Here is a 16,373-nt window from a genome sequence, read left to right as displayed (position 1 = left end):
GCAATACACCCCGATACCAGTCTCAGTTACCTGTTTGACAAGGTGTCGTCGCAGGCTGCGTGAACATAACACAATTAGAGTTATGTCCCTTTGAATGTCAGCTCTGCCCGGAAGTTTATGTCAGGTGCACGACCATGGACCTTCAGAGCGAAACATCTGTGAAATCAGAGATCGATGAGCGATCCAACACACCAGACTCCGTCATCATGGACGACAATCAGCTCGTCGAGGATCTCGCTAGCGACTACAGTAAATACATGAGCTTTGATCTCACCCGGGAGGTACGAACTGACAACATGATAGAGGGGCGGGGTTACTCAATGATCCATTCCGTTATGGATAGAGAGATGAGGGGAAGCGTGGGTTTTGGCAGTATGTCACAGTCTGTTGTAGGGTGCCATGTAGCGCAGACCGCTCGCTTTTTTGTTTACGACATGTAATTGTTGTCCCGTGAATTAATGAACTGAGAATTTTCATAACTGATGTGAAATTATTTGCTTGTGATTGTTACAACTATAAAAGCTCTTTATTAAATGGGCCTAATGGTTACAGCAGGCAATTGTAATACTTAGTGGATTTCTCATGGTGGATATATGTTTCAGCAAGGCAAGTTCAATGAAAGTATTGAGGACATGCTGACTAAACTGGACGAGTTCTGTGGGCTTGTGGACATGGTGAGAAATTGATGAGTTGGTTAGTTTTTCATAGCTTTTTTTTTCGTTGGAGGGTAAGACTGTTGAATGGGAGACATGGCTTGTGCAAACTGGTTGATGACATTTTATGGTAATCAAATTATTATGATGTCATGTATTTATCAGGAAGAGCTCATGTTTGAAACTGAACTGTGAATTTCTGTTTCTTTTATCAGTACATGAGTACTTAAATCAGCATGTGTTTCACTGACTCTGGTGTAACTGTTCTTGTGTAGTATGTACATAATAACATATTGCACTTTTGACATTTATGACAAAGTATATAACTGGAGTCCAACAGGGTTCCTGTATAACCTAAGTTGTTACAGTATAACTGTTACTGTGTAACATAATGTTGCAGTACACTGTGGATGATAAAATGAGAACTGGACAAAAAAGATGAATATGGTACTTCACATACTTACACCAGAGACATATAATGGTCTCTGCTCACATGCACCTGTTGGTGATGCAGGTCAGAGAGCACATGCTAACACTGTCAGTTCATTAAGGCAACGAAGGATACACTCGCCCATACAGGTTGGTGTTAGTGAATAGTGTGTTTCAGATTCGGAGTGATACAACGCTGTGTCTCAACAAGACAGTCCCTGACATCCAGAGCAAGTGTGCCGAGATGGAGGCCATATTCGAGAAGATTGACAAACTAGAGGTATAGATACACTTACTTGCCTCAGTTTACCTGATTGTAATACATTTACCAGGGCTCGAGTTACTGCTTTGTTACTTGTACTGGTGAAACCCAAAATTACAAAGTGCACCAGGTGCAAGTCAATTTATGAGAAATACATCAACAAGAAATCTAACAATGTTAGCATAAATATATGAGCTCATATTTTCTTCTAACTTTGATTTGCACCAAAACATTTCTATTTCTAGACACTTTTCAGCTATGATTGCTCTTGTTAACATGGTGCAAGTAGGTTAACATCTCTTAAATCAAGCCCTGATGTAGGGATATGTCCTTTTATACAACTGGCTGTGAGATAAATCCAATATTTCTGCAGGGTGATGGTTAATGGCTTGCTGTGCTCAGAAGGGATGGGAATGTGGCAGGTTGATATCAGACTGTATTACAGTTGCTGAAACTGTTACATCACTGGAGCATTAGCATTTTTCTGTGTTGTATGTTGTGGTATCCTGGGGACCCAGGTCTTTAACTGTCAGTCGCAGGTGGATACACATTTTTCTGTGTTATATGTCGTGGTATCCTGGGGACCCAGGTCTTTAACTGTCAGTCGCAGGTGGATACACATTTTTCTGTGTTGTATGTCGTGGTATCCTGGGGACCCAGGTCTTTAACTGTCAGTCGCAGGTGGATACACATTTTTCTGTGTTGTATGTCGTGGTATCCTGGGGACCCAAGCCTTTAATTGCCAGTCTCAGGTGGATACACATTTTTGGTATCACTATGGATATACACGCTGTATTCTTTTTGCCTTTGTTCCAAACTTGTGTGTGAACATACAATGCAGACATGACAGTGGCCTCAGACTGTCACTTGGCCATCATCAGTGCATGGCATAGCAGAGTTGTGTGTCTATATTAGTGAAGAGTGTCCTTGGTTATATGAGTTTAGTGCAGCGGAATGGCACCACAAAGCTTTACTGAAATACAAACTTTTCTGTGCACCATAGTCTTTGCTAGTTGATTTTGTAGTAACAGTGTGAAACTGTAGAGTTTAGTGTATTTTGTTTGTATTGGTTTGACCTTAACAAAATGGGCCTGCAGGTTTCATTCAGGGCCTGTATATTTTAACGCCATGAGACAGCATGTCCTGATTGCCAGCTGGCAAACTGAACTATTGCAAACACTGCCTGTGTGTGAGAATCCCATGTGAGAAATCAAGTATCTAACATATGTGGGAATTCAAATTCCAAGCTTGAGGTTTGTTTCCCTGGGTCCATAGCCTAACAATAACGAAGCAAAGGATGACGAGTCACGGAACAAATAGCCTAATCCGACCTACTTGATAGATGAGGTGTTCCGAGGCACATAGCCTAACTCTATCTTAGCAAGGGGTGAGGTTCACAAGAACACTGTACAAGACAAGGCTAGGTACAGGTCTGATCTCACTTTTGCTGTGTAAGTTATCATGGGTGATTCTTGAATGTTAATAAACAAATATGGGAAAGATTCTGGTTGAAAAGAAATTGACAGAAAATTCAGTGAAGGCCATAAGGGCCTACAAATATTTAAAACTGCCGGCCGGACATTATGTCAACCAGCGAAGGGTGTCCAGGTCAGCAGTTTTTCCGAATACTGCACACAGGCGTGTAAGAAAACCTATCACTGGACAATTTAATATATTTTCTTACACATATTAATTAATATCTTGTACGGATCAGTTATTATTATACAATATGGTATGTATATTTCAATGAATGCTTTTATGTTTCACAATAAGGGTATCTTATTGCAATGTTGCTTGATGCCAGGCGTTTGTGGGGGTGGTGAAGCAAAGTGTGGGCAAGATGGATGAACTGGTCAGCAAGGCAGAAGATGACTTTGGATCTATTGGTGGTTTCATGAAGAAAATATCCTCCATCGTCAGTCCAGTGAGTGATGCTCTATCAGACGTGGTTATTTACTGCTGTAGATGAAAGATGTGTGCCGGAGTGGTCGCAGGGATATGTGGCTGGTTGCATGGTTCCATGTTGATAGTGTCAGCGAGACAGCCATTTCCAGTGACCCTGCTTTGTGTACTGTCTTACTTTTCACACAATATTTTAGGAGCTGATATAAAGTAACTTGTAGTAAAACTGTAAGGTTGCAGGTAGCTATATCTAATTTTTATGAAACTGTTATTTTTCGAATTTTGTGTTTACATGAAAACCAAATGGAAACTAGTTGTAAGGAGGGGTGGGGGAGGGGGTTGGACTATATATTGCAGTACTGCCCTCACTAAATGATAGTCATTAATTTATTATAGTTGGGTTTTTTTCTTATGTCCAGCTTCAAACACCCTGACCTAGCTGGTTTGTGAACCAGTCATATACCACCATAAGAGCAATATGCTGACATCACAATACCATTCTCTGGCCAACTAACCCATAAAAGCTAAAAGTGGTCATCATTTACCCATGCCTACATTGACAGGCAACTGACAGCATCTGGGGGTTAGATTTGCCAAGCCTATCAAACCAGTGTGACCTTGTCCCACTTGTATAGATTAGTGCTCATAATGTTGATCACTGGACTGTCAGGTCAAGAGTTATTGTATAAATAAAGTCTGTCCTACAGGTGAAGTATTGTATAGTATTAAACAAACAAACAAACTGTATGCACTGTTTCCATGGCTTAAGCTATGTGGACATCCACTAACAGCAAGCATCTCCATCTGGTTTACAGAAGCGAAGTCAAGATCCTGACCGTCGGTCCAAACAGCCAGGCTTTGTTCAACCTGAGATTTTCAACACCAGCGACTACCTGGGTGTGGTCCCAGCCTCTCCATCAGTGGAGACAGCAACATCAACAGCAGAGGCTGGGAAGACATGATTAGTGCTGATCATTATGAGACTGAACTGTCTAGGTCTTCCTTGCATTCCTGTGATTTACAAGTGTGTGTGTCGTGTGTGTCTTGTATGTGTGGTGTGTGTGAATGTGTGTGTGTGTGTGTGTGTGTGTGTGTGTGTGTGCATGCATATTCAATTATAGACATATTGTGTATGTCAAGGTGTGCATGTGTATGCAGGCTCACTTTTGTCAATGAATGCATGTTTATATACATGAAAGCATGTGCATATGGACTCATATTAAAACATGATCCTTAGGTAGCTCATAGACCTATTTTTATAGCTCACGCAGGTTAAAACAGGGAAATGACTTAGAACCAAATCAAATAAATTTATCAGAACTTCACCATGTGATATCCAGTTACATCCGCGGGGATATCAACAAAGTGTCAGTCCTCTAGTAAGGCTGTGAAAATCTCTGTTCTGAAGAAAGGCGAATCAAGCAAACATGTTGTCTCAGATTTTTAATTTTGTTTATGCATTTTGTGTATGCATTAATCATTAAATATTTTGTTGACACTTATTTTAAGATATGCATGTTTTAGGCACATTTGGCAGTGAACTGTTTTGGGTAGAAAATATTTTGGAAATATGAAGAGTTGGTTGTCTTAATTAAATTACTGCGTTCCGTAAAGTTTAATGTAGGGAACGTGAAGAGAGGATTGTCCTAGTTTCCTCACCACATACATGGAACTAAAAAATTGGCATGAAATGAGTGATTGTTCCAAGTGAATCACAACTAAACTCAAGCTGAATATGGAATATGAAGGGCTGGGTGCACAAAAAGAATTAACCCATAATTCAACATTTTCAAAGTAACCTTGGAATAGGATAAAATGTTTTCTAACTGATGATGTTAGCTTTGTATGTGACCTAACAGTAAGTATGGCCAACTCCTCCCTGTATGTTCTGTGCACGGTTCAGTGTACAAGCCTTTAGTATGCCGACTTACCACTGTCTAGACTCTGGTCAAGTGCAACATTGCATCAGTGTGAGGAACTAGCAAACTGACATGTTTATTTGCAAACTTGTTTACTCCATATAATGTGAGTATGTGTATATTTTTATATGAAATGGAGAATAAATCTATGAGAGATTGGTTCTTTGTTTGCGTTTTCAGCCCATTGTGAGAGTGTCCTGGTCTGGCTGTCTGAGTGACAAGACACTTACAAAATGTGTTTTGCCACATAATGAAATAAATTAGTCAAGATTAAGAACAAGACTCTTGTGTTTCTGGATGTTGTTAGGTTAGTTTTTGTCACCAACTACAATGTGATGTAGTGATGCAATGAATCGTTTAAGAGAAATATACATCTGAATTTAAGTTTTGTTTGTTTAACTACACTCAGAAATGTTCCAGCAATGTAGTGGTTGTGTGGAAAAAAATTGAAAGACAAATGCTCCTCAATCCTCATTTCCGCTGCTCAAAACCCACAAAGGGCTGCCTGATACTTTGTCAGTTTTATTATGTGGACAGTTGGGAAGTCATGTGGTCACGCCCAAGGCCCATGTTCCATTTCCCACATGGATACAATTTGTGAAGCCCACTTCCGGGGTCCACCGCTATAATATTGCTGGAATATTGCTGGAATATTGCTGAAAGCGGCGTAAAACTAAAGTCAGTCATTCAGTATTATTAAGTCATGACATGAAATATTTACTACAGTATAACATAAAATCGAGTGGCCCTTCACCCTTAAAAAACTTCAGTTTGTACAAAGCGCCAGAGCCACAGGAACAGGCTCATTTGACAAGGAGGGCCCAGCTAGATTGTAGAAGACGGGGTCTGAAATATTAATGTCCAAATGAATTTGTTTATTTCCGTTGTTATTGTTTTCTACGTGAGTATTAGATATTAGCAACCAGACATAGGCCACCTGAACAGGCCACCAGCAACCAGCTCGTATGAAACGATCTAATGGATGGGGCGACTGGGCTCTGTACATGGACGGGGCGATAATAATCACAGCAATTGTTATCCTCAGTGTATCTGGTCCAACGGCTCCTTACACCAAGCAAACTCCTACTAAGGTTAAAGCTTCCCATTCTTTAACATTGTACTAAGGTTATCTTTGTGACTTACGATCACCTTAGTGCCCCGGGAAAGGAGATCCAGTCATGATTATTTACAGTTCTTCAACATATACTTTGCATAATGCAAATAAACTATTTTATAGGGGCTATAGGCAATCGTGTATTATTGGTTGATGGGTGTATTATATCATTCACTACTTGGCTTTAATCAGTACCAACAGTTAGTGTTTAATACACTGTTTATAATCATGAAAATACATCTCTGGCACGCTACTTCTGACTCACGTATATACATACTAGTTTGGTTGTTATGACAACAAGCAGCTGTCGCAAAACCGTCATCATATATTGTATGCGAAACAGAACATAAAACAGTAATGGCTGTCATTGAAAGTTTAATCATGCCATTAGCCCAATGTGTGTATTTCAGTGTACAAAGGGGATTTGCATCAGACTGGATCGAACTGGATCATTTGTCTTTGGTTGTCGTCCAGCCCAGCATGGCGCTGATCCGTCGCCTAGCATTCTGGGTCCCCTGGACGATGAGTGTTGAGCCGGACCCCAGGGTGTCGTACACCACGTTGCAGACTCTGGTGACGACTGCTGGGAGGTGTCTGTACACGGCGCCTAGGCACTCTACCATGTAGTTGAACGTTGCTACCGCAGTCTCCGACATCTGCAACAAGACGGGCGGGGTGTACCTTCTGCGATGATGATATTCAAATCACAGGAGTTCGTTGTTACGTTAGGTTCGGAGACATTCTCAGATTTATGTAGGGAGTTGTAGACCCTGTTTGTAAGCCTAGGTTTTGAGTTCAGCACACATTAGACCTGTGCATGAATCTGTAAATTTGGACGGGCGGGACAGATGTCAAATTGTTACTAAAAGGGGATGTGAGTGAAAATTTAGACTTTCAAACCATTGCAGTCTGTTTACGCACACACGCGCACGCACGCACGCGCGCGCACAAGCACACACAAGGGACATATATACCTGTAAGTTTTATTTGACAAACCTTTGTATTTACGACGTTAACGAAAATACATGCGATACTAGGATGAACACAAACGCGGAAACGAAACACTGCAAATACATGTCCATAACTGTGACACCCTTATTACAGCCATCACTCTAAAATATCAATTTCTTGTTTGTATTTTTATCCACCATTAAACAGGAGTATTGTCTCCCTTGTTAGCCTTTATATCATACGCAGTATATTCAGTAATGTTAATAATGATAGCTTGGTTACAAGATGATTGGCCTGACCGAGATACCACTGATGGCCATGGTAGTATTTAATCCATATTGTAACATACTTCAATGCCAAACGCATTTAAATAACTGGGATTTCACAGATTGAATTAACATGTATCACATAACTTAAAACTTAAAACATCTTATCTTTAATTGAAAGCACATACGTTATTTGAAGTATCTTTCAGATCCAAATAGAATTAGTTTTAGAACATTGAACACTGTACAATAAGTCAGGAACACCCTTTCCAACTGTTAAGCGCACTCCTCCACAGTGTGACACACTGGGAGCCTCGACAGTGTCAGTAAGAATACGTCTTTCTGGAGCAGAACAGTGCCCCTTTAACGGTGTGTGAAATAAGCCCAATACCCAGCCAGACTGCAGGGCTGATGCCTTGTTACCAACACAAAATGGATTTACCTAGACCAGACCATGTAACTCAGAAATATGGAACATGTTATGCAATGTTTTTACCAGAATATCGGACTGGCTAGCTGTAAATTTAGAGCTTCAGTCAGAATTCTAGTCTGTCTCGGGCGGTCGGACGGGCCATATGTCATACCCTGCCTATGAATGTCTCCGGGTTGGACAAAATATATTGTCGATGTACAACAGTGTAGGATCCCCCTGCTAGTGTAACACAGATGGAGAATAAATTCTCTACATTACATTTTCCGGAAGAAATAAATAACTTAAGTATGCCATTGCACGAGAGGAATTTGCCATGCAAATTAATACTCTGTTCAAAATTCACTATCACCCAAAAAAACAAGGAAAGAAAGTCACCCACCTGAAGCAGATGGGTAGGCCGACGTCACACTGACTGACTGAGCTCCATGACAAACGTGACGTCAAAACAATTGCGATGACGTCATCGGTGTTTGTGCATCATGAGCGAAAGTAATGTTTTCCTGTCAACAATCTTTTAGATCTGGGACAATAAACTATTTCATTTGTGTTTCCGTGTGGGAGAAATGGTTCTGATGTCCTTTAACATGTGTGGATGAAATCCTAAGGAAACAAATGGTGCACATGACATCCACTGTCCAAGCAGAAGCACTGAAACTGTTCCATACTCCTGTAGTGCCTTTGGTTGTTGCCGAAAGACACTTGATTGTTGTATGTATAATGTATAATTACTTTAGTGGTTGAACGGATGTTGAGATATCCTTAATGTACGTTTCACTCACTCACTCTTTACCCAGTATCAATGTGCAAGTGTTTAAGAGAGTCATTGTTGTCTTTCAGACATGGTTTAATCTTTCATTTCATACAACAATGTAAAACGAAGGCTGAAAACGTTTTAACTCTTCACTTAACATGTTACCAATATAATGTACTTTGCCCTGAGAAAACCAGCCGTGTATTACTGTTATATAATGTGAACGGAACATTTGCAAATGACGCCGGTAAATTTTAATGAATGTATAGCAACATGGGGCAAAGGATCCCGAGAGAAATGCCAATCACAAAGGTATAATTCCGTTGTCGGTGTTTGGGTTATTGTTGGCGTCGGCTGCTATGTACGCAGGACACCTTCAACTGTTGTGAACTTCAGATCACAGTGCTGTTCGTCAAAAGGACACCCTTGTAAGTTAATCGTACAAGTTGTTGCTCACGTCGCTTGGTGAAAAGTCGACAGGTGAAAATCACCGTTGTGAGAAAATAATGTTACCTTGGTAACGATCCACGCTCTAGAGTATACTGAAAGACCTTCTCTGTTGGAGTCACATGAAGAGTGTCGTGGGGAAATCGTTGACTTCCAAACCCAGAATCCTGTAGGCTATCAAAGCTGAACCAATCATTGTCCACTTATGAAGTGGGACAGACGCTGAAAGTTCTCCTTTTTAAAGTCACCCCAACTTCAGCTTTGTGAGAACAAATAGATAATGTTGCTATGGTAACATGCAAAACTGTACGCCAAGCTTAACCTAAGCCATGACATCACTCCAGGATAGTTTCCTCAAATCAAATGAGATTGCAGATGATGTGTTTTACATGACAGTAAACATGTTCATGTTAGGAATAATGACATAGGAGCCGAAGCAGACATATCTGTGCATTGATCGAACGTTTGGCAACGTTTACATAAGAGTGTATAGTCAAACATTAATGTCATCAGATTCGGAGCTGTTAATGGCTGTTGAATGAATAATTAGGCGTATGCACCAGCGGTGATCCTGGAGTAGAGGAAGCACAACGCCTGATAATATATTGAGTTGGAAAACAGGAATAAAGTAAGTGTAGGATAATGTACAGACTGTTTAACATGGCCTCCTCAATAGAAATTACTCACCGTTTATTAGAACGGACTTACTGACTTGAAAATACCACGTGCCATGATATACTGGAATTATTTAGAATAATGGTCGGAGGCGTGCAATATGCTTGTTTGATTGATGCGAGTGCCAGTCATTACAGCACGAGACCACAATGGATGTGGTTGTTGATATATGGTCCTTAACCGCTCAACGATGATGGTTACTGGTTTACAGAATGCTGGCATGTTATTCTCGGCCGCTGAATTACATATTGGTTGACATTATGGATCGCAGAATACGCCAGAGATGTTCCACTGCACAATATTGATATACTGCAACATGCTCCCCAGCATGGAATCACAAGTCAAATTCAGCGTTTAATACAGTCAGTGAGGAGGATCAAAGATGCCACTGGAATTGGTGCAGGTTATATTGCTGCTGTGCTCGGCTGCTAACAGTAACGTGATTTCTTCAGAATTGTATGCCCATTCGGATACCCTTTACTAAGTGTACATAAACTCTTAAACAAAAGGAAGAAAAAACTCACAGGCAAAAACTAAGGTATCCAAACGTACATGTATTCAAGTGTACATAAGTCGATTAAGCCCGATCAGATACCAGCAAATGTCGCGAGACATCATCGAGTATAGACAATGCAATCAAGTGATCAACAGCATAAGCATCGATCTGCGCAATTGCGGTGCGATGACATGTTGTAGTATGGACACAAGGAGTTTTAGACAAGGTCCACTATAGCGATATTTTCATGAATTACGAGCCCTGCGCAGTATGAAAATGTTGCTCGAAGTTTGTTAGGTTTTTACTAAAACTTTCTTACAGAACTAACAAAAACTAGCAAACGTCTAGCGATATTTCCTAATGTATTTCAGGAAACCAACTTTGTCACCTCTTGAAAACATCTTTTCCTTTCCACACGAGTCTCTCATACGGAACATTCCACAGAGGGAGTTCCAGGTTGCTGGGCGTGCGTGGCAACAGGATGGATCGGATGGTCAAGCGCGGCGACATGGTTGATTGAATGCCAACGTTACCTGGATGGTGTGGACCTTGTTTATAATATCAGTCACTGGATTGTTTGGTGATAGTACTGAATAAATTACTATATCCCAGTGACAACTGATTTGTTCGGGGCGGTGGAGTAACCTAGCGGTTAAAGCCTCCACTCGCCACACTGAAGGCCCGGGTTCGAATCCCAACATAGGTACAGTGGGTAAAGCCCATTTCTGTTATCAGCCGCCATGTTATAGCTGAAATGTTGCTAAAGGCAAAGTCACTCACTCACTCTAATGTGTTCACCAAGGATCGTTTGTTTGTGGTTTTCTTCCTCAACAAAATTTGTAAATGGTTGACTCAGTCGACACAATTCAGTGCTGGATATTGTGAGCAACAGCCCACGCCTTCGGGCAGCGTTTCTATCTACTACGTCGCCCAGTCTGACATGGTGATCCTTAAAGTATACTCTAACAACTTTTCCACTTTATACATGTCACCTCCTTAAAACATTCCCATATATCTGTGTTAGGTGTGCTTCATTGACGGAGATGAAGCAGACGAGTAAGATTTCAGCCACGTGCAGAGTTACTTTAAAATCAACAAAAGCGATATTTGTTACACTTACATTATATAGACACTATCAAAAAAGAAACTTGGCAATGTATGTTTCTGTGCCCTTACGCCTCTCATTGTCAAACGAATGAACAGATATTATGACTTGGCGTTTACATGAACGATGGGTAATTCTGAACACTGCCACGACATGCCAGGATAGTCTCCCCTAGCACGTTGCGAATCCCTGATGATATTGCCAGTGTGACGATAGAGGCCATATAATAGAGATATGGTCTCTGGTGACAATGATCTTAAGTGTTTCTTTGCATTTGAATAGTTATAAAATAATAGTCATGTAAGCCAGAATTGCTAAGCACAAGGAGATACAAAGGAATATGCAGTCCAGTTTTCGATCAGCTGGGGCCTCTCGGAAACGATCTCGTAAAGACCTACGCTTCCTGAGATCTGAGATGACGCTGTCAACCGGAGTTACCTGTACCTTGTTGACCTTCACCTTCAATTCTTGCTCCACTATTCGCTGATCATACACTATGTACACCACGATGGTTCCAAATATGGTGAGGAACTCTTGAATCTGGATGAGTGTGAGATATATTGCCAGACTGGACACAGAGTTGGAGGTGTGAGGCATCGCCTCCTGGTTGTAGGTGATGAAGAGAGCGTTAGACACAAACACAGCCATAAGAAAGCCTATCTTTTCTCCCGACCTCGTGGGCAGTAGGAACACCATAGTGCTCGTGAACGACAGGACAGACATCGGAAACACGACGTTCAGCATATGGAACTGGTACCTCCGCTTCATATGCAGTCTATACTGTAGACCGGGCAATTGCCTTTCCTTTCCAGTTTTAACCCAAAACAGGTTGATGATCTCCCATTCGCCAGTACCATCAGGCAGAATACCGATGTCGTCATTTGGGTCGTCGTTGGTGTCGGCTGTCATTTCAAGCAGGGGCCATTCAACTGTTGTGAACTTCAGATCACAGAACTGTTCGTCGAAAGGATACTTGTCTATTCTAATCGTACACGTTGTGGCCCACGTCGCTGGGATCTGCCACAGGAACTTCCCGTCAGATGTTACGACGACGGGAACGGTGGTGGAGAGAGGGGTGAAGCTCTCGACGGAGTTGCTGAGCAACAGCACGGGCGTCCACACTTCGGTGGCGTCGAAATGTATTTGTTGGATACCGGAGTGGTTGCTAGGTGACCAGGAGACAGACCTGTCGTACCAGGTCAGAAGGACAATGGCTGTGGCATGGAGAGTCTCCGTGGCTGAGTTGAGATCATTGATATATAGCGACTTCATGGATAACTCAAGTTTGATAGCACTTCCTTCTGACATGATTGGTGGTACATTGGGTCCCAGGTTCCTTAAAAGTTCTGATCGTAGAGCTATAATTTCTGTCTTCACGGTACCGTTGATCTGCCCTTTAGCCGTGACGACGTACGTACCTAGCAGGAGCGTCAAACACAACCGACAAACACCCATCTTGCATTCCGATCTTGCAAACCCACTGCGTTGTTGGTCACGCAAAAATCACTGTTGTGAGACAATAAACGCTACCATGGTAACGTAACACGGACCACGGTGGGTAGCATTCTGGTAGAACTCTTTCTGTTGGAGTCACATGAATAGTATCATTCTCAATGATATCTTGACTTCCTAATTCCAGTACTGTAGGCTATCAAGGCTGAACCATTGCGTTCCTCTGGAATCATTGTCCACTAATGAAGCCGGACAGACAAAGATGTATTATAAGTGAAAAGTCAACATCCTCGCTGGGAACATGAAATCAACTAAACGCTAACACACAATAAAGTGTTTGCACTGGTATGGAATGGCTGGCAAGGCTTGGTTGAATGTGGCAGACCGCACATTACAGTATTATGGCAGGATATAGAGGCAGCTGATAATACGTTTAGTGTAATTGTGGTACCTTTGGAACATTAAAAACAGTAAGCGTGTTTATAGTCGATAGTGTACTGTTCAATTAAATGGGAACAGGAATTTTCAGTGTAGATGTTTGCTAATAAACAAACTGATTGGCACGAGTCTCTCATTAGGAATGGCTGTATGTTTAAGGGAGGATTAAAACAGTACACAGCTGTATGAAAGATGTTACAATTGACGACGGGACGTGTTCGTCATCGCACTGCGTTTTGTTCAAAACATGATGACGTCATGCAACATGCAGTGTAGTAGGACAATTCACTTGTAATCCTTAACTTGGATTTATTCATTTAAACAGGAAGAACTGACCTAACAATAAGGTCGTATGGCAAGTTACAAATACATTGCAGCTTAACCTTGACTTGGGGCGATTCAGAAACATAATTCAAAATATTGAAAAATCTACAGAATCTATTAATTCCAAACATAGAACTTGCTCTACCGTAGTTTCTGAACATTCCGTATATCCGGAATAAACAGATTCGATGCGAGAAATCAGGCGATTTCACATCATCCCTTTGTCTTTCGGGGAGATCACGTGACAAAACAGAAGAAGTGTTTAAAACAACTTCTAACCCAACTTTTTTAAGTTCCTAAGGGCCTCTTAAGTTTACCCCCATCGCTATATCAAAACAGGGTCATCATCTGGACAGACCGTCATCTCATCAGGGACAATGACGTCACTCGGATGAAGCAATGCCCAATCCTAAACGATGCTGAGTTTGAATAGACCCCCCAACAAACGGTGCCGGTCGAAAAACCGACTTAACGAATCGGGTGGTAAGGGTGCCTCAGTTGATTTCATGTCAGCGTTACCCCGACGGCGGTAATGACATCAATGACTGGAGTCTCCGGTCCAAGCCAAAATATTAACAGACTGCCGCAATATAACTGGATAGCTGGAGTTGCCAGTCATGCGTTACATTATATATATCATGCAAAAAACACAACACAGTTGTGGACATATAAATATCACAATGTCAATTTTCTGCCCTGAATGTAATACATACATGAAACACGTCATAACTCTGGTTCTGCCGCATTTAGGTGGTTCTGTTTCCTCCAACAGCTGGAAATCCATGACTCATACATACACGGACATTCACTGACAGTACCAGTGTTGTGGGTGTTTTGTTTGGTTGCTTGTTGTTTGCTTGTTTGTAATGATTGATTTGATTTGATTTGTTTTATTTAATATTTTATTGCTTCTTTCTTTGTATTATTTTGTGTGTTTTTTTTTTTTGGTTTTTTTGTTTTGTTTTTTTTTGTTACCTTTTATGTTTGTGCTTATGTTGTTTTTTTTTTGTTTTGTTTTCTTTTTCTTCCTTTTTGTTATATCTTTTATTTATCTTTTTGGGGGCGGGTGGGTTCAAGCTGAAGAGACGTAGAGGTGTACTAGTATTTGCGATCGTGTGGTGAGCGTGTGGGTAGGTTTAAGTGTACTCCACTTTCAGCAATACTCCAGCAATGTCAAGGACGGAGACACCAGAACTGGGCTTCCCCCATTGTGCTCATGTAGGGAACAGAACCCGGATATTCAGTGTGACGAGTGTGAGTTAATGGGACTGTGAATATATTTGCCATTATAGTGAAGACATGACGCTGTTAATCAATGCGTTGGTTACTATTATGTGTATGTTGAGGTTACATCACCGAGATATGCCGGTGAGTTATAATAACTTGTCATCGGGAGACACGTTATAGACACACAACATGTTCTTCGGAGAGAATGGAGAGAATGCTACATATATTAACGGCACATATAATCTGTGCTTTTACGAGATTATATTCCGGTGACCATAACTGCGATTCCAGAGCACGTTGTGTTTATCGTAGATCAGGGCCCGGTGGGGTGGGCGTGATTAGGTTAAGACCTTGAAGGTGAGGGCAGATGTTGCCTAGCCATGACTGATAAACACACAGACAGATGCTTACTGGGGTTTAGTACTGGTGCAACACAAGGCGTGATGTGGTCAGGGGGACGTGTTGGGACGTCCAAGACGTTGCTGTGCGTGTGCGTGTTGGTGATGTTCAGCGTTCTGTACATGCACTCTCAGATGACGACCCTAGTCAACCAACAAGCAACAAGGTAACAATTAGTCTCACAGTCCCACCAAGGTGTAATTTCCATTCTACCCAAGTCTTTCTTCAAGGCTTAAGTTCTCAGTGGATCAAGTCTATGTGACAGGTTCTGAATCTCCCATATCACTGGCACTCCTTTTCTGTTTAAACTGATCTATCTATTTCCATCAAAATCCAATATGTTCAGAGACCAAACATTAGTCTAGTTAAACCTGATCTTTACATGAATACATATGTAAACGTTGGACATAAATTGCATTCTTTTGGAATAAAATCCTTCTTAGTCCATTCAGTATTGTGGGACTCACCGGCGTACTTGGTGTCATTTATGTCCCGAAAAACTGGACTGGATTGTTTTTGGTGCTTACTGATGGCCAATAACACTAATAGTTCATACTGTAAACCGGATCTGCCGACCGCAAGTTTCCTTGCAGTTAGATGTTTTACTTTCAAGCCAATTGAAGTCAATATATTTATTGATGTTTTTGTCTGTCAGTCACTATCCCGCGGTCACGTCATAAGCTTAAGATTACAATTAAGAAATTAATCGATAATTAATTCATCAACTGGTAATTAAGAAAGACATTGCTAGACAAAACGTATGCACTTCATTATGGGGTCCACGTAACGTCTACAAACTGCATCACGTCGATGGCAACAAAAGGATACCGTCCCACATGAATAAATCGCTTTTAAATGAACTACTATAAAATAGAAGCGGCATTAAAACGAATTCACTTATACACCATCTTGTCAGAGCCTATTTAACTCTATATGTTATAGATTATACGTGGTGATGAAACAGTGGTCCAAGATCAACACTAACATGGAGATGATGGAGAAATCGAGGTCCTACTTGTCTGAAGAGGACATTCTCCGAAATCCTCTGGATGTTGACATTAAGACGGTCACGGACGCACGGTTGTCTAGGCTGTATCTTCATCCACAGACAACGTTTTCTCTTAACGACA

General features: G+C 41.3%; 2 protein-coding genes across 2 annotated transcripts; one reads left to right on the top strand and one right to left on the bottom strand.

Annotated features, from left to right (window-relative positions):
• Positions 1–93: 93 nt before the first annotated feature.
• On the top strand, positions 94–5,442 carry LOC137257753 (biogenesis of lysosome-related organelles complex 1 subunit 4-like). The gene is made up of 5 exons (XM_067795171.1): positions 94–281; positions 603–674; positions 1,261–1,362; positions 3,149–3,268; positions 4,062–5,442. Exons 1-5 carry the CDS (start codon positions 135–137, stop codon positions 4,206–4,208), a joined length of 588 nt encoding a protein of 195 aa, XP_067651272.1. The 5' UTR covers positions 94–134; the 3' UTR covers positions 4,209–5,442.
• A 1,286-nt stretch (positions 5,443–6,728) lies between these two features.
• LOC137258651 (neuronal acetylcholine receptor subunit alpha-7-like) lies at positions 6,729–12,858 on the bottom strand. The gene is made up of 2 exons (XM_067796347.1): positions 11,842–12,858; positions 6,729–6,935 (listed from the first exon to the last, which is right to left on the bottom strand). The coding sequence occupies exons 1-2, from the start codon at positions 12,856–12,858 to the stop codon at positions 6,729–6,731; spliced, it is 1,224 nt and encodes a 407-aa protein (XP_067652448.1).
• Between the last annotated feature and the right edge of the window lie 3,515 nt (positions 12,859–16,373).

This window comes from Haliotis asinina, chromosome 12 (genome assembly GCF_037392515.1).
Source record: "Haliotis asinina isolate JCU_RB_2024 chromosome 12, JCU_Hal_asi_v2, whole genome shotgun sequence".
In the NCBI taxonomy this organism is placed as follows: domain Eukaryota; kingdom Metazoa; phylum Mollusca; class Gastropoda; order Lepetellida; family Haliotidae; genus Haliotis; species Haliotis asinina.
The sequence above is the reverse complement of the archived record's forward strand: the minus strand, read 5'-3'. Positions and strand labels throughout refer to the sequence as shown.

Bases quoted from the DNA above. Each gene is read 5' to 3' on its own strand.
- LOC137257753 (XM_067795171.1), top strand. From the start codon at position 135: ATGGACCTTCAGAGCGAAACATCTGTGAAATCAGAGATCGATGAGCGA. The intron at 675-1,260 runs GTGAGAAATTGA...AGTGTGTTTCAG, and splicing joins TCTGTGGGCTTGTGGACATG to ATTCGGAGTGATACAACGCT. The intron at 3,269-4,061 runs GTGAGTGATGCT...TCTGGTTTACAG, and splicing joins TATCCTCCATCGTCAGTCCA to AAGCGAAGTCAAGATCCTGA.
- LOC137258651 (XM_067796347.1), bottom strand. From the start codon at position 12,858: ATGGGTGTTTGTCGGTTGTGTTTGACGCTCCTGCTAGGTACGTACGTC. The intron at 6,936-11,841 runs GTAACTCCGGTT...GTCTTGTTGCAG, and splicing joins TGAAGGTCAACAAGGTACAG to ATGTCGGAGACTGCGGTAGC.